The sequence below is a fragment of the Dromaius novaehollandiae genome, chromosome 15 (genome assembly GCF_036370855.1).
Source record: "Dromaius novaehollandiae isolate bDroNov1 chromosome 15, bDroNov1.hap1, whole genome shotgun sequence".
NCBI lineage: Eukaryota > Metazoa > Chordata > Aves > Casuariiformes > Dromaiidae > Dromaius > Dromaius novaehollandiae.
In genome coordinates, this window is record NC_088112.1 from 14,480,301 (window position 1) to 14,496,311 (window position 16,011).

The following is a 16,011-nucleotide window of genomic DNA, read 5'->3' on the forward strand; positions in this document are numbered from 1 at the left end:
TCCGGGGTGCAGAGTAGCCTGGGGCGCATGGTCCCCGGGGCACAGGGTCCCCAGGGTGGAGGACAGCCCGGGCTGCGGGGTCCCTGGAGTGCAGCGTCCCAGGGGTGCAGGGCACCCGAGGTGCGTCCCCGGGGTGCGGGACAGCCCGGGTGTAGGGTCCCCAGGGCGCAGGGTGCCCGGGGCGCGGGGACAGCCCGGGGAGGGGCCGATGCTGCCGGCGCCCCCGGCCCGGGGCGGGGGCCGGGGCGGGCGGGGGCGGGGGGGCCGCCGTTCGCGGCGCTAGGACCGGGCGCGGCGGCGGGCGGAGCCTCCCCGCCGCTCGCCCCTCCGCCCGGCCGCTGCGGCAGTGTCTCGGAGGCGGGCAGGCGGCCGGTCCCTCCGGTCCCCCGGCAGCATCCCGGCCCCGCCATGGCTGGCGTCGGCTTCGCGGCGCACCGCCTGGAGCTGCTCGCCTCCTACCAGGACGTGATCGGCGAGGACAGCCCCACCGACTGGTGAGCGCGCCCGCCGCCGCCGCCCCTTTGTCCCCGCCGCCGGGGCCCTTTGTGCCCGCAGCCGCCCGGTGCACCGGGCGCGCCGCCGCCGCCGCCGCCGCCGCCGGCGGGGCCGCGCCCCGCGGGGCGCCCCGCGGCCGCCGGCAGCCCGCGGCACCTGCCGCCGCACCGGGCCGGTAGGTGCCGGGCCGCCCAGGCACACAAAGGCGGGCGGGGCCGGCGGGCGGGCGCGGGGGGTGTGCCCGGCCCGGCCCGGCCCGGCCCGGCCCGCCGCCCCCGGGCCCGCACCTGCCCGCGCCGCCGCCCGCCCCGGGCCGCCCCGGGGCGCGGTCCCCGCTTTGTCTGCACGGGGCCGGCACGTGCGAGCGCCGGGACCCCCCGCCCCCGGCAGCGCCGGGGGGCGGCGCGGCGGGGACCCCGGGGGTGGGCCCCGGTGGCAACCCCCTCCCCGCCCCCCCGCGCGCTTCCACCGGGAGGAGCTGGAGGCCCGTGCGCGGCGGGAGGGCACCGCGGCCCCTGGGCCCGGGACGCGGCGGGGGCCCGGCGGGGCCGCGCTCCCTCGCCGTTGTGTGGGGCCACCCCGGGCCCCCCGGCGCCGCCGCCCCTCTCCTGCTCCCGGGCCCCGCGGGGGGGGGCCGGGGGCGCGGGTGCCCCTGTGCCACGCAGGGCACCGGAGCCCCCCCCGCAGCACCGCCGGGCTGGGGCTGCCGCGCTCGGGGCCTCCCCGCGCAGGGCTCCCGTGCTCCCACCCTTGGGTGCCTACGTGGAGCCGTGGTGATGGGTGCTGATGGGTGCCCCCGTGCTGCGGGAGTTCCGTGGGCCCGGCCACCTCCAGGCCCCTCTGCCCTGGCTCCTGGCGTGGGGGCCCGCAGGGAGCATCTCCCCCACGCCGCTCCGACCCCGTTTCTCCCCAGTCCGCAGGCAGCGCCGGATGCGTCTCCCGGCCCCACCCAGGTGGCCGCGGCCCTGTCTCCCCGGTCCCCAGTGCCCTCGCTGCGCTCCCCTCCGCCCCTGGGTGGGGGATGCTGCGGGTGCCCCGGCGGCGCGCTGCTTTCCACCTGGGGCGCAGGCCGGGCACCCGCTCGCCTTTCGGGGGGGCTGCCAGGCCCTGCTCGCCAGGGGGGCCCCATGGGGTGGCGGTGGCCACAGCAAGCTGGGGCTGGGCCGGCCGGTGCTCCCCGCCGGGCCCTGGGGAGCCCTTTGGCCCCGAGGGTGCCCCGAGCGAGCGCGGCGCCGGTTGCTGGCCAGGAGGCAGCTGTCAGCCCTGGGTACGTCTCAGTTCCCGGCATCCGCTGCAAAGGCTCCCTCCCTGCCAAAGCTGCTGAGAGCAGCAGAAACGGCTCCCGGCAAGGAGAGGGCTGGGCCCCCCCATCCCCCCCATCCCCCCCCCCGATGCAGGACCCCAGCCGGGGTGCAAGCTGTGGCCGGCCCCCATCCTCCGGGCTGAGCTCGCCCTGTCCTCCCCAGCCCCTCCGGCCCTGGGGTCCCCTGGGGCAGGCCATTCCGGGGGCTGGAGGCGGCAGCATCCCTGCTGCAGGGCCTGATGCCTTTGTACTCATCCGGGGCCGAGGACACGGAGCGGCGTGGGGGGCCGTGCAGTGGCCGGGGGCCACGGCACCGGCCAGGGCAGCGGTGGGCGCTGGGGGGGGCGGGGGCTCCCTGCAGGCAGTGGGGCTGGCGCCGGGGGATGCCGTGCTGTCGCCCGGCTGGGATCCCCGCGGCCGCGCGGGGTGGGGGGGGGAAGGATGTTTAGTCTGGGATTTCCCCCCGCCCCAAGCCGAGTCCTGGAGGGTCCGAGCGTCCCCTCCCCCTGCCCGGCCTCGCGGAGGCTGCTGGGGCCCATTACTCGATAGGAAAGGAATTTGGTGCTGCTTTCGGAGCACGCCGACTCCCTGGAGCTCGCAGCCACATTGGAAACACATGTGCCCAGGCTGGGGCAGGCGGGCTGGGGGCCACCACTCCCCCCCCAATCCACCATATGGGGGGGGCGGGTGGGCTGCGGGCACCCCGGGCACCCATGGGTGCGGGTCCGCCACCCCCTGCTCCGGGCATCCTCCAGCCGGGCGGTGGGGTGCGCGCGAGGGCAGCGGGGCTTCTGTCCCCAGCACCCGGTCGGGGATCCCCAGTGCCCGCCAGGCTCCGGCTCTGCCCTTCCCTCCCCTCCACGGCTGGTCGTGTCCCCCTCTGCCGGCGCCCGGCTCCCATCTGCAGCCTGGGGCTCCCCCAGGTCGCAGCCGCCCCATTTTCCCGGGCGGGGGTGGGTAAAGCAGGGGCTGCAGCGCGCTTCGCGCCCGCTCGGCTGGCTCCGGCCCAGGCTGCCGATTAGCCGGATTCGGACGTGCAGATTAAAGTCAATCCCGTTGGTGCAATTATCTGTGCCTGGCTGCAGGCGCAGGGCCAGGCCCCAGCCTGGGGGGCTCGGCAGGGCAGCCCGGGGCGCCGAAGGCAGGCGCCTTTCCCCCCCGTTTGCTGGGGCAGATTTTCCATATTTAGCCCTGATGCTTCATCCCCGTCGTGTCTCAGCTCCCAGGCTCCAGGCGAGGCCCGGGCTGGAGTCGGGTGGGCCTCTACGGGCAGAGCCAGGCCCGAATCGGGGTCGCCCTGCTCCCGGGCCCGCTCTCATCCTCTCGCCGGCGGCCGCAGGGCGCCCGGGCTCGCCAGCCAAACGGGCATCGGCCGGCGGGGGGGGGGTCCCGTGCGGGCTGCCCCGGCTTTCTGGGAGCAGCACGTGATGATAGCGCCCCGGTTTGGGAGGCTGCCAGGCCGCGGCGGGTCCCCGCTGCCTGCCTCCCCCGCTTCCCTCCGCTAATCCCCTCGGCAGCGGGCGCGGGGCCCGGCTGGGCGCCGGGGGTTGCTGTGGTGACAGAGGATGCTGGTTGCCTGGAGAAGCTGCAATCTCCATCCCGGCGCCCACGATGCCCAGACCCCTTTGGCCCCCACCCCCAGCCTCACCACCTGCCCCGGGGGGGCGGCTGCGCCGCCATGGGGGGCTCTTGCGGGAGCCGGAGGGGGGTTTCCCCACGGCACCGGCGGTGGCACCGGCAGCAGGCGAGGGGCTGGTATCCAAGAGACGGTCTCCATGACGGCCCCATCACACCCCGGCGGCACATTGATTTGCTGCTGCCGGTGCTCCAGCGTCCTCCCCCGGCCTGGGGCCCAGCGGGCCGGCGGCTCACGCAGCCCAGCATGTGAGCAGCCCTGCCGTGACGCCCAGCTGCCCCAACTGTGTCCCCCCCCCCCGCCCCCATCCTGGGGTCCCTGCCCCACGGCGTGAGCGGGTGCTGGGGGGAGAAGCCTTGCCCCGGGTCCCACGGATGCAGCTCGCTGTCACCCCGCGTGCCCCGTGCCGGCGGGCGCTGATGGCCGCGGTGGGGCTGCCGGTGGGTGCCACGCTGCCCCGACGGCGGGGCGGCCACTCACCCGGCCTCTCTCCCCAGGGCTCTCTACACATACGAGGATGACTCCGACGACCTGAAGCTGGCGGCGTCGGGAGGTAAGGCCCCGCGGGCGGCGCGGTGTGGCGCGGCTCGGCTCAGTGCCCGCCGGGGCAGCCATGGGCTGACCAGACTCTCTGCCGCGCCAGGCGGTGGCTTGCTGGAGCTCTCGGGCCACTTCGAGATCCAGAAGGTGATGTACGGCTTCTGCAGCGTCAAGGACCCCCAGGCCGTGCTCCCCAAATACGTCCTCGTCAACTGGGTGAGCGGAGATGGGGTGGGACGCGTGTGGGTGCTCCGGCGCTGAGCCTGGGGGGGCCGCGGGGGGCCGTGCCCACGGCTCAGCCTCCCGTCCCGCTGCTGCAGGTGGGTGAGGACGTGCCCGACGCCCGCAAGTGCGCCTGCGCCAGCCACGTCGCCAAGATCGCCGAGTTTTTCCAGGTGGGCGCCAGCGGGGATGGCGCGTGGGGGTCTCCCATGCCCCCCAAAGCACCCCGCCTGGGGGCACCTGCTTTTCGGCCACGGGTCCCTGATGGCCGGTGTCCCCCCTGCTGGCTCCTTCTCCCAGGGCGTGGACGTCATCGTCAACGCCAGCAGCGTGGAGGACATCGACCCTGGTGCCATCGGGCAGCGCCTCTCCAACGGGCTGGCGCGTGTCTCCAGCCCCGTGCTGCACCGCCTGCGCCTGCGGGAGGACGAGACCGCCGAGCCCGTGGTAACGTCGCCGGCACGGCGCAGTGGGGCGCGCAGCGGGGCTGCCCCCTTGCCCCCCTCCACCGCCCCATGGGCCGCTTCCTTCTGTTCCCTCTGCTGATCCCAGCCCCGTCCCGCGGGACGCCCCCCTGTTCCCCCCCTGACTCTCCTCCGTCCCAGGGCACCACCTACCAGAAAACCGACGCCACCGTGGAGATGAAGCGCATCAACCGGGAGCAGTTCTGGGAGCAGGCCAAGGTAGGGGCGCCCCCAGGGCACCCCCGGCAGCGGGGCGAGCCGCGGGCGGCCTGACGGGCTGCCCCGTCCCATCCCGTCCCTGCAGAAAGAGGAGGAACTGCGCAAGGAGGAGGAGCGGAAAAAGGCGCTGGACGCACGGCTGCGCTTCGAGCAGGAGCGCATGGAGCAGGAGCGGCTGGAGCAGGAGGAGCGCGAGAGGCGCTACCGGGAGCGCGAGGAGCAGATCGAGGAGCACAGGCACGGCGCCGCAGGGGGCACAGGGGGCAAGGATGCATGGGGCTGGGGCGTTTTCGGGTGCAAGCGCGTGCGTTTGCAAGGATGCATCCGTAGGCATTTTGGGTGTGCAAGGACGTGCATGGGAGTCTGTGTGCAAGGATGTGCGCGTGCTGGCATGCCGGGAGCGGGTGCACGGGGCTCAGCCCCTCTCGCCATGCCCCCGTCACAGGCGGAAGCAGCAGAGCATGGAGGCGGAGGAGGCCAGGCAGCGCCTGAAGGAGCAGTCCATCTTCGTAAGTGCCGCCGCGGGGCAGCTCCCCTCTTTCCCCCCACTTTTCCCACTGTGGGGCTGCCGGGCACGAGGGTGCCCCAGGGGCGCAGGGGCTGAGGCCACCTCTCTGCCCAGGGGGAGCAGCAAGAGGAGGACGACAGGCAGCAGCTCAGGAAATCCGAGTCGGAGGTGGAGGTGAGCACGGCGGCCAGGGCGGCAGCCCCACAGGCACCTGGCATGGGCCGCGGCCCCCCATCCGCCCACGGGGCTCAGCCTGCCTCCGTCCCGCAGGAGGCCGCCGCCATCATCGCCCAGCGGCCCGACAACCCCCGGGATTTCTTCAAGCAGCAGGAGCGGGTGGCGTCGGGCAGCGGCGAGGCCGTCTCGCCGGGCAGCCACAGGACAGGTGAGGGGCCGCGGGGGCTGCGGGGGCTGTGCAGCAGGTGAGTGTGGGGCCGGGGGAAGCCACCGCGCTGGATGGGGCACCTGTCCCCGTGCAGCGGTGCGGGGTGCAGGTGGGGGGGGGCAGCCTGGGGGACAGGCTGAGGGCCGGGGGGGGAAACGGCCCACTGGGGCAGCTTGGAGGGCAGAGCTGCCAGGGCTGGGGGGCAGCCGTGGGGCAGCCGGAGTGCCCTCGCCTGGGGGCACATGGGGCTGGCGTGGGAGCTCTGCTTGCCCCATGGGTGCCTGCAGGGCAGATGCAGGGCACCGGCTCTGCCCCCAGCTGGGCATGTGCGGGACAGGCGTGGGGCACCCATGGGCCCCGTGGGGCACCTGCCGCGCACCTCTGGGGTGCATGCATGCGGAGGGCAGGGCCCCTCTGTGGGGTCCAGGCAATGCCGGCAGGTCTCTGGCTGTGGAAGTGGGGCTGTCCCTGTGGAGGGCTGCCTTTGGAGAGGGGGTCAGTGGGAGGCTGCCCCACGCGGAGGCTGGTCTGCCCCACGGCGTGGGGTCCCCACTTGTGGCTCTTTGACATGGGCTGTCTGTCTGGCCAGTGGGAGCCTCTGGCTGTGGGGCTGTGCTGTGGGGCTGGTCTATGGGCTGTGCTGTGCTGGGTGCTGTGCCATGGGGCTGCACAGAGGCTCCTGCCGTGGGGCCATGCTGGGTGCTGTGCCGTGGGGCTGTGCAGGGGCTCCTGCCATGGGGCCGTGCTGGGTGCTGTGCCGTGGGGCTGCACAGAGCCTCCTGCCATGGGGCCATGCTGGGTGCTGTGCCGTGGGGCTGCACAGAGGCTCCTGCCATGGGGCCATGCTGGGTGCTGTGCTGTGGGGCTGTGCAGAGGCTCCTGCCGTGGAGCCGTGCTGGGCGCTGTGCCGTGGGGCTGCGCAGAGGCTCCTGCCATGGGGCCGTGCTGGGTGCTGTGCCGTGGGGCTGCGCGGAGGCTCCTGCCGTGGGGCTGCACTGGGTGCTGTGCCATGGGGCCATGCTGGGGATTGTACCGTGGGGCTGTGGTGTGGGGCTGTGATGCGTGTTCATGCTGTGGAGCTGTGCTGGGGGTTGTGCCATGGGGCTGCGTCGTGGGGCCGTGCAGTGGGTCGTGCTGTGGGTTCACCTTGGGGGGCTGCGCTGTGGCTGAGCAGGCAGGTTGTGCTGCCGCCACGTCCCGGCCTCCTCCCTGTCCCGCTGTCAGCACTGCCTTCCTCCCCTCCATCCTCCTCATCCTGCTGTCGACACTGCCTTCCACTCCTCCATCCTCCTCGTCCCATTCATTTCAGCACTGCCTTCCTCCCCTCCATCCTCCCCATCCTGCTGTTGGCACTGCCTTCCTCCCCCCCATCCTTTTCATCCCATTCATTTCAGCATTGCCTTCCTCCCCTCCATCCACCCTTCCATCCTCCTTGTCCCGCTGTCCACACTGCCTTCCTCCCCATCTCATTTCAGTACTGCCTTCCTCCCCTCCATCCTTCTCCCATCCTCTGCGTCCCGGTGCCCCGGCCTTGCCACGGCCACTCTGAGCAGGGACTGACCCATCTCTTTGCTCTCTCTCTCTCTTCGTCCGTCTGTCTGTCTGTCTTTCTCTCGGCAGGTCGTCTGCACTGTCCTTTCATAAAGACAGCTGACAGTGGGCCGCCTTCTTCCTCTTCCTCCTCCTCCTCCCCCCCGCGGACCCCCTTCCCCTATATCTCCTGCCACCGCACCCCAAATCTCTCCTCTTTCTTTCCATGTAGGTAGCTGGGAGAGGCTGGGCGCGCTGGGCACGGAGCCGGCGGCTGAGCCGCCCGCTTCCCGCGGCACCCGCCGGGGGGGCCGGGCAGCACTGCAGGGGCTGCGCCTGTGCCCCAGGGCCACCCTGCAAGCCACGGGCAGGGGCACAGGGCAGGCTGTGCCCATGGGGCACATGGGGATGGGGCAGGCTGTGCCCATGGGGCAGGCTGTGCCATAGCATAGGGGGGCACGGGGCAGGCTGTGACTATGGGGCACAAAGAGATGGGGCAGGCTGTGCCACAGCATAGGGGGGCAGGCTGTGCCCATGGGGCAGGCTGTGCCATAGCATGGGGGGCATGGGGCAGGCTGTGCCCCTGGGGCAGACAGAGATGGGGCAGGCTGTGCCCATGGGGCAGATGGGGATGGGGCAGGCTGTGCCCCCAGGACCAATGGAGATGGGGCAGGCTGTGCCCATGGGGCAGGCTGTGCCCCCAGGACCGATGGAGATGGGGCAGGCTGTGCCCATGGGGCAGGCTGTGCCATAGCATAGGGGGGCACAGGGCAGGCTGTGCCTATGGGGCAGGCCGTGACATAGCATGGGGGGCGTGGGGCAGGCTGTGCCCATGAGGCAGATGGGGATGGGGCAGGCTGTGCCCATGGGGCTGAAAGAGATGGGGCAGGCTATGCCATAGCATGTGGGGGGGGGGGGGCACGGGGCAGGCTGTGCCCATGGCATAGGGGGGTGCAGGGCAGGCTGTGCCCCTGGGGCAGGAGGAGACAGGCAGCTTGTGCCTGGGGCTGGGCTTGTGGGGCGGAGGTGGACATTTGGGCAGTGCCTGGGGCTGTGTGGGGCTGTGCCCATAGGGCAGAGAAGGGACACTGTGGGAAGGGCAGTGCCTGGGACCTTGGGATGGGACTGCCCGTCCCCCTGGCATGGGGGGGCTCTGGCTGTAGGGCAGCTGGGGGGCACCTCTGCCCCACCACTGCAGGAGGGGGGCAATGTGGCGGCAGGTACATGGAGGTGCGCGTCCCACTGCTCGTGGCCGGGACTGGCGTGGGAGCAGGAGCGCTGTCGGCCTGGGGGGGCCGGGTCCCCCTGCCCCACGCAGGCGTCCCCCCCCAAGCCGTGTCTCCCTGTTTGCAGGCAGCCAGTCGGATGCCTACCGCAAGGCCTCGGCGGCGGGCTGCAGCCCCTGCGAGTCCAGCCCGGCCTCCACGCCGCGGGGCGAGCAGGCTGCCCGCGCCCTGGGCGAAGAGACGCCGGCAACGCCCAAAGGTGGGCGCGGGGCTGGCCCTGCCTGTCCCCCCGGCAGGTCCCCACTGCCCCCCGCCGTACAGCCCCCAGGGCATGTGTGCCGTCCCAGCTGCATCCCCGCCGCTGCATCCCCGCCGCTGCATCCCCGCCACTGCATCCCTGCCACATCCCCGCTGGCCCCTGGGCATCCTTGTTCTCTCTGCATCCCCGCTGTTCCCAGTGCATCCCTGCCATCCCCTCTGCATGCCCTGGTGCATCTCCGTCATTCCCAGTGCATTGCCGCCATCCCTGGTGCATCCCCGCCATCCTTGGTGCATCCCTGCCATCCTCCCTGCATTGCCTGGTGCAGCTCTGCCATCTCCGCCGTATTCTCCGTTGCATCCCTGCCATCCCTTCTGCACTCCCCGGTGCATCCCTGCCGCATCCCTGCCATCCCTTCTGCACTCCCCGGTGCATTCCCGCCGCATCCCCGCTGTCTTCCCTGCATCCCTGCCGTCTTCCCTGCATCGCCTGGTGCAGCTCTGCCATCCCTGCCGCATTCCCCATTGCAGCCCCGCCATCCCTTCTGCACCCCGCAGTGCCTCCCTGCCATCCCCCGTGCATCTCCCCGGTGCATCCCTGCCGTCCCCCGTGCATCCCCGCTGTCCCTTCTGCCCCTGCAAAGCACATCCCCTGGTGCCTCTCCTGTTGTCCCAGTGCCTCCCTGCAGTGTGCACCCCTCCCCCAAATGCATCCCCTCAGCACATCCCCACCAGCCCCTGGGCCACCCCCCCAATCCCCTCTGCATATGTTGGTGCAGCCCCCCCCCCCCCCCCGCATCCACTGGTGCAGACTTCCTTTCCCCTCCGCACCTCCACTCCCTCTGCACCCCCCACGTGTCTCAGCCCCTCCCCAGCAGCTACCAGCATCCCCAAGAGGGCTTCTTGCCCTGTGCGTGTCCCAGCCATCCCCTGGGGCATCCTCCCATCCCGCCCTCCCTGGATGGTCCCCTCAGCACCCCCAGGCCCAAGGCTGCCCTGGCTGCACCCTGGCCCTGGCCCCATTGGGGATGGCCCTGCTGACGGCGCTGTCCCCCCGCAGACTCCCCCAGCCCCGGCGCCCGGGAGGCAGAGGCAGCCGCCGCCGAGCAGCACTGGGCCTTCGCGGGGGGTGAGGACAAGGCCACGGAGCCCCCCGGGGACGAGCCGGGCCCCGGGCCAGCGTGGACAGCGGGGGCTGATGCCCTGGGCGACCTGGCGAGCCTGGAGCCGGCCCCGGCGCCCGCAGTGGCCGAGCCCCAGCCCGCGGGGATGCCCGAGCCCGAGAGCCTCATCGAGCTGTGGCAGAGCGATGGGGCGGCCCCCACCGGCGCCTGGCCCCTGCCCGCCGCCCCTGCCCCACAGGGGCCCCCCCCTGCTGTCCCCGAGGCCTCGCCTGGCGACGACGGTGCCTTGCTGAGCCTGGACGAGCTGCCGGAGCCACCGGCCACCTTCTGCGATGCGGAGCAGGAGGAGGAGCCAGGCAGCGGGGGCGCACTGGAGGGACCCCACGCCGTGACGCTCGGCTACCAGCACGCCTTGCAGGAGGCCACCCTGGGCCACCCGGGCCCCGACACCCCCCTCATGACCAACGGGGAGATGGCGCTCAAGGACGGCACGCAGGGCCGCGGGGAGCAGGTGAGCATCGCTGTCACAAGCGCAGCCAGCCTCAGCGCGGGGTGGGGGCATGCGCATACACCCCCCCCCCCCCAACCACCCCCCCCAAGGAGCAGGTGAGCCTCACTGTCATGAGCGCGGCCGGCCTCAGCGCCGGGGGTGGGGGGCAGCAGATAAGCATCGCTGTCACAAGTGTGGCCGGCCTCAGCACGGGGTGGGGGCATGCACACGCACCCAGGGGACAGGAAGGAGCCTGAGCGCGGCACCCCGTCCCTCCCGCAGGCCAGCGAGGGCTACTTCAGCCAATCGCAGGACGAGGAGGTGCCCCAGCCCGAGGAGCTGTCGGCCAAAGCCCCCCAGCCCATCTTCTACAACAAGCCCCCAGGTGAGTGGGGCGGTCTGGGGAAAGGGGGGGGGGGGTCCCCCAACTGCGCCGAGCTGGGGGAGCGCCCCACAACCTCCTGACCCCCCACCCCCTGTTCACCCCCCACTGCAGAGATCGACATCACGTGCTGGGACGCAGACCCGCTGCCGGAGGAGGAGGAGAGCTTCGGGGGCGGCGTGTAAGGCTGGGCCCCGCTCCCGGCGCACGGAGCCAGCCCCCGCCGGCGCGGGGCACGCGGTGGCCGCAGCTGGGGTCCGGCCCTGGCCCCCTCCCCGCTGCAGCCCCGTGGGCTGAGGCCTCCGGCCACGAGCCGGGGGGCCGCCCCGCAGCGCCCCTGCCCCGGGGCACCTTTTACAGCTCCCCCTTCTCTTTCTCTCTCTCTTTTTTAAGTTGTCGGTAGGAGACGTGTCAGTCCGCCAGCCCCCCCCGCCCTGATTAGCAGCCCCCCCCCTCGCTGCCCCCCGTCCCGGGGGGACGGTGCCGCCCCGTGGTGTCCCACTCCTGGGTGTGGGACGGGCTCCTCGCTCGCTCCTTGCCCGCCGGCTCCCCCCCGGCGCCCCCGACTACTTTGCACGAGTTCAAAAGAGGAATAATAATAATAATAAACGAATATGGCAATAAAGCGACCCTACCGAGGCAAGGCTGCGCCCCCCCCCCATCCCCCAAACCCCCGCTGCCCCTCCCCCTGGGCTGGCTGCAGCCAGACCCTGCGTGGGGCTGGCCGGGGGCCCAGCGCCAGCGCGGTGCCCCCTCCCTCCTCTTCCTCGCCCGAGGGCCGCCTGCAGCCTGGGCATGCCCGCCGGCCCCCCCCCGCCATCCCAGCCCCCCTCCTGCCCCGCTTCGCCCCCCGCTTGGCCCCTTTCTCACGTACGGTAACTGTTTTTTGGAAAGCACAAGTTCTGTAACGGCGGTGTGCTCATGTATGTTAATAAATAAAGCGACTCCCGAGGGGGGCTGCCGCCTGCGTGGGGGCGCTGGGGAGGGCCGGGGGGGCCCTGCGATGCCAGCCCGGGCCGGAGGCCAGCCGCTTCCACAAACTTTTATTCTCAAACTGTAACAAACAAGATAAGAAACAGAGCAGAGTCCGGGCCCAGCTCCGAGCCCCCCCAGCCGCAGCGGGGGGGGCTGGCGGGGGGGGCGAGATGGGGAACCAGCCCCTCACGCGCTGACGGCAGTGGCGACGCGGGCCGGGGCGCTGTGCCTGTCCCGGGGGGTAGCATCGCCGGGAAAAGCGGGGGCCCGAGCCCCCCACCCCGTGCCCCCTTGCGCGGCGGGGGCTGCCGGCCGTGCTGCAGCTCCGCCGGGGCCCTACACGGCCGTAGTCCTGCCGAAGAGGGGCATGGAGACGGGCAGGTGCCACGGCCCTGGCTCGTAGGCATCCCTGCTGCTGAGCTCCGAGTCCGTCCAGCTGGGGAACATGCGCGGTGAGCACTCGGCCTGCAGGTAGAGGTCCGGGCAGGCCGGCCCCGGGCTGGCGGCGCGGGGCAGGTGCAGCGCCGAGCCGTAGCCGGCGTCCAGGAAAAGGGGCTTGTAGCTGGGCGGCTGCTCCTGCTTCTCCAGCCGCTCGTGGCTCAGGAAGGGGGTGTTGATCTTGCGGTAGAGCCCCCGCGTGTCCATGAGCACCTCGCTGTATGGCGGCGGCGGCTCTGCCATCAGCAGCGCCTCCTCGTAGCACGGCGGCTTCGACAGGTCCGACTCTGCAAGGCAAGGCCCCCCCCCCGCCCCCGGGCACGTCAGACCCAGCCGTCTGTCCCAGGCATGGGTTTATTTTTCCTTCGTCCTGCTGGTGGCACCGAAGCCCGTGTGCTGCCTGCGTCCGCTGGGTTGCACCCTGCTTCCTGAGCCTGCAGGCAGCCTTTGCAATAGCAGGCTGCTGGAGACGCTGTGAGGCCGGGGGGGGGGGGGGGGGGGGCGCTGCAAATGGCTTTTGTATAGTGTGCTGCTGGAGATGCTGCGAGACCCGGGGGGGGGGGGGGGGGGAGCCGGGGCTGCAAATAGCTCTTGCTATAGCATGCTCATAGAGATGCTGCAAGCTTGGGGGGGAGGGAGGGGCCTGCAACCCCTCTTGCTATAGAGTGCTTGTGGAGCCGCTGTGAGCTGGGGGGGCTGCAAATGGCCCTCGCTATATCGCGCTTGTGGAGATGCTGCAAGCCAGGGGGCTGCAGGCAGCTCTGGCTCAGGCCTGTGGCATCGCCCCGCCACCCCGCGGCCTCCCCAGGGGCCGGGCCCGATTCCTTACCGTGCCGGCAGCTCCAGGGCCGCGGGGGAGGGACGTGGGGGTGGTGGGGCTCGATGCGGAGCCGGTGGGGGATGGCGATGCCGGGGGGGCTGCCAGCGTAGCCCTCGTAGTGCAGGGGCTCCAGCTCCAGCGTGCGCAGGCTCTGCTCCCGCAGGCGCTCCTCCTGCTGCCGCTTCATGCGCCGCCGCAGGTAGCTGCAGAAGCAGCACAGCAGCACGATGAGGCCCCAGATGAGCCAGAAGCCGGCGAAGCAGGTGAGGAAGGTGTAGGTGCCCTGGGACATCACCATCTTCGCTGTGGGCCTGCCGGGGGGGTGCCCCGGCCTCTCCCTGCCCTGGCTGGGGGGGCGCTCGGGGCCTCAGTGGGGCCGGGCCGCCGGAGCCCTCCCCATGCCCCGCGCGGCGGCTGCTCCGAGGCGGCGGCGGGCCGAGCCGGGGCTGCCTTCAGGGGCCCGCGGCGCCCGGCGCCATGGAGCCCGGGGCAGCGGGGGGCTCAGGCGGGGGGGCGGCGGCGGGACGCGGCGCCCCGAGCGCCGGGCTGGGCCGGGCGGTGGGAGGGCTGAGGCGAGCCGCGGGGCCGGCTGCTGCCCATCGCTGTGACGGCGCCGCCGCCGAGGGTGCCCTGCGGAGAGACAGACAGACGGACGGACGGACAGACAGGCGGGGAGAGAGCGCGCGTGAGCGTGGCGGGGACGCAGCGGCCCGTTCCCATGGCGACGCGCGCCGCATGCGCGGGGAGCCGCGCGGCCCCACGCACGCCCACGCCGGACCCCTGCCCGGGGGCACAGCCCGGGCACGCGGGGAGGCGCGCGGGGAGGAGCAGCGCCGCGTGGCAGCCGGCCGCCGCGGGAGCCCGAGCACGTGCCGGTGACGGCGGGGCACAGCACGCCACGGGGGACGGCGGCACCCCTGGGCCCAGCCCAGGGAGCCACCGTTTCAGTGCCGCGGGGGGGTTTGGTGGCGATGGGAGCGGTGCCCTGGCGGAGGCCTCGGCTTTAGGCGAGGGTGGCGGGTGGCCGCTGCGTGAAAACCAGACCATACGCGGCCAGTGAGCGCCACGGAGGCACATTGCATGTTAGCGAAGGGGGAGCAGCACCCATGGGTGCCGCTCGCCACAGGGCTCTGGTTGCAGCCATGCATCAAGAGCGTTGTTCTGCTTTGGAAGAAAACGTGACCGTCGCCTGCGGACACCGGGCAGCAGCGGGGTCTCGTGGTCCACGCATGCCTCCGTTGCCTGGCGCAAGGCCGAGCGGGACCCCGGCGGCGTGGGGAAGCGGGGAGGGCGCTGCGAGCAGCCCGGGCGGCCACGGGCCAGGCCGAGTGGCGGCCGGAAGGAGGCCGCCGGGAAGCCTTGGCCACGCTCCGGCAGTCCCGGCGCCAGGGCAGCGGCGACAGCAGGGGGGCCGCCTCGCCGCGCAGACAAAAGCGGGGCGGGAGGCGGCGGTGGGGCGCCAGACCCCCTTGCTGGGCGCCGTGGTGGGCTCAGCGCACCAGGCCTGGCTGTCTCGCCGGCCACGGGGCAGCGACCGGCCGCCGCTGCCAACCTCACCGGAGAGGTCTCAGCGTGGGCAGCGGCTGCGGCTCTGGATGGGGGTCAGGGCACAGGCCGGGGCACAGGGCCGTTGGGCCCCGGGGATTTTGGGGGCTGGGGCTGTTGGGGGCCCGGGCAATCCGGGGGCGCCCACTCCAAGCGCGGCTCCCCCGGGCGGAGCAGGCGGGCGCCCCGCCGCCGCCGCCCGCGGAGGGCAGCCACGGAGGCGGCGCGGCCCGCGGGCACCCCCAGGCGCCCTGCTGCCCCCAGCGCCGCCGCTCCCGGGTCCCACCCGCGCCCGGTGCCTGCGGCGGGGCCCGGGGAACCTCCCCGCTCCCGGGCGCGGCATCCCCCCCCCGCCTGCCCGCGCCGCCGGCAGCGCGCGCCCGTCGGGGCCGGGACGGGGGCGCGCACCCCGGGCCGCGCCGCCCCCCGCCCCGGCGCCCGGTTCCCGGTGGCGGCGGGCCCGCGCGCCCCCGCCCCCGCCCCGCGCCCTCCCCGCCGCGCAACAGGCGGCGGCGCCGCGCCCGCTCCCTCCGCGGCTCCCGTTACCGGCGGCGGCGGCGGCGCACGTGGCTCAGGCAGCGGCGGGCGGCGGCTCCATGGGGTGGCGGTGGCGGTGGCGGCGGGGGAAGGGGAAGGGGGGCCCGGTGCGCGCCCGGTGCGCGGCGCCGCCGCCGCCTCCCGGCGCTGCCTTTGTCTCCGGTGAGCGCTCCCGCGCCGCCGCCGCCCCGCCCGGGCTCCCGCCCCGCCGCTCCGCCCCGCCCTCGGCGCGGGGAGGGACCCAGGCGTCCGGGACCCGCCGGGCCCCCCCCCGCCGCAGCCCGCCGGCACCCGCGGCCCGGCCCCACCGCAGACGGCGGGGCATCGGCGCGGCCCGCGAGGCGGCACCGGGCCGCGGGGCTGCGCGGCGGCGGCTCCCCCCGGGGGGGGCGGCCGCGGGACCACCCCCGGTGACAGCCACACAACCCCCGGGATGATGTCCACAGCCCCTGGGGGGGGGTGTCAGCCGTACCAGCCGCCCCATGGGGCCCCCGGGGGGGGCGGCCACCCTCCTGCCCTCACAGCATGTGACCTGGTCGCCCCTCGAGGTCGCCGGCCCCCCGCGGGGACCCATCGGCACGCCGCGGGCAGACACGTGCCCTCGCCAGCCCTGCGCAGCCCTGGGGACGGCAAGGGGCATGGGTGGCGCCGGGCGAAGCGGAGGGGCTGTGTCCCATCCCACGGGGTGGCGGGCGCCCTCGTCACCGGGCCCTGCTCTCCTCCCGGCCATGCAGGGCTGGAGGCCGCTCCGGCGACTCGTCCGCCGTGTCGTGCGGGGGTGCCGCCACACGCGGCCGCTTCCTCGCCGTGGGCCGCCCACCCGCCGTGGGCCGCCCACCCGCCGTGGCCTCACACTTGGCGTATTGTTCTGTGCCGGCCTGGCCGGAAAGGCTTCCTCCCTTCCCGGAGAGCAG

At 73.8% G+C, this 16,011-nt stretch overlaps 2 protein-coding genes across 4 annotated transcripts; one reads left to right on the top strand and one right to left on the bottom strand.

Moving 5' to 3' along the window:
* Positions 1–287: 287 nt before the first annotated feature.
* On the top strand, positions 288–11,733 carry DBN1 (drebrin 1). Of its 3 annotated transcripts, none has more exons than XM_064520992.1 (15): positions 288–494; positions 3,932–3,987; positions 4,078–4,190; positions 4,295–4,369; positions 4,497–4,643; positions 4,817–4,879; positions 4,965–5,116; positions 5,325–5,388; positions 5,502–5,561; positions 5,658–5,772; positions 7,393–7,530; positions 8,656–8,787; positions 9,847–10,421; positions 10,683–10,785; positions 10,897–11,733. In XM_064520992.1, the coding sequence occupies exons 1-15, from the start codon at positions 409–411 to the stop codon at positions 10,965–10,967; spliced, it is 1,950 nt and encodes a 649-aa protein (XP_064377062.1). In that variant the 5' UTR covers positions 288–408; the 3' UTR covers positions 10,968–11,733. The 3 variants fall into 3 exon arrangements, with proteins under 3 accessions (XP_064377062.1, XP_064377061.1, XP_064377063.1); XM_064520991.1 differs by having other exon boundaries at positions 290–494; positions 4,802–4,879; XM_064520993.1 differs by lacking the exon at positions 7,393–7,530 and having other exon boundaries at positions 292–494; positions 4,802–4,879.
* A 77-nt stretch (positions 11,734–11,810) lies between these two features.
* Positions 11,811–15,322, bottom strand: PRR7 (proline rich 7, synaptic). The gene is made up of 3 exons (XM_064520994.1): positions 15,107–15,322; positions 13,025–13,645; positions 11,811–12,482 (listed from the first exon to the last, which is right to left on the bottom strand). Exons 2-3 carry the CDS (start codon positions 13,311–13,313, stop codon positions 12,094–12,096), a joined length of 678 nt encoding a protein of 225 aa, XP_064377064.1. The 5' UTR covers positions 13,314–13,645; positions 15,107–15,322; the 3' UTR covers positions 11,811–12,093.
* Positions 15,323–16,011: the final 689 nt, after the last annotated feature.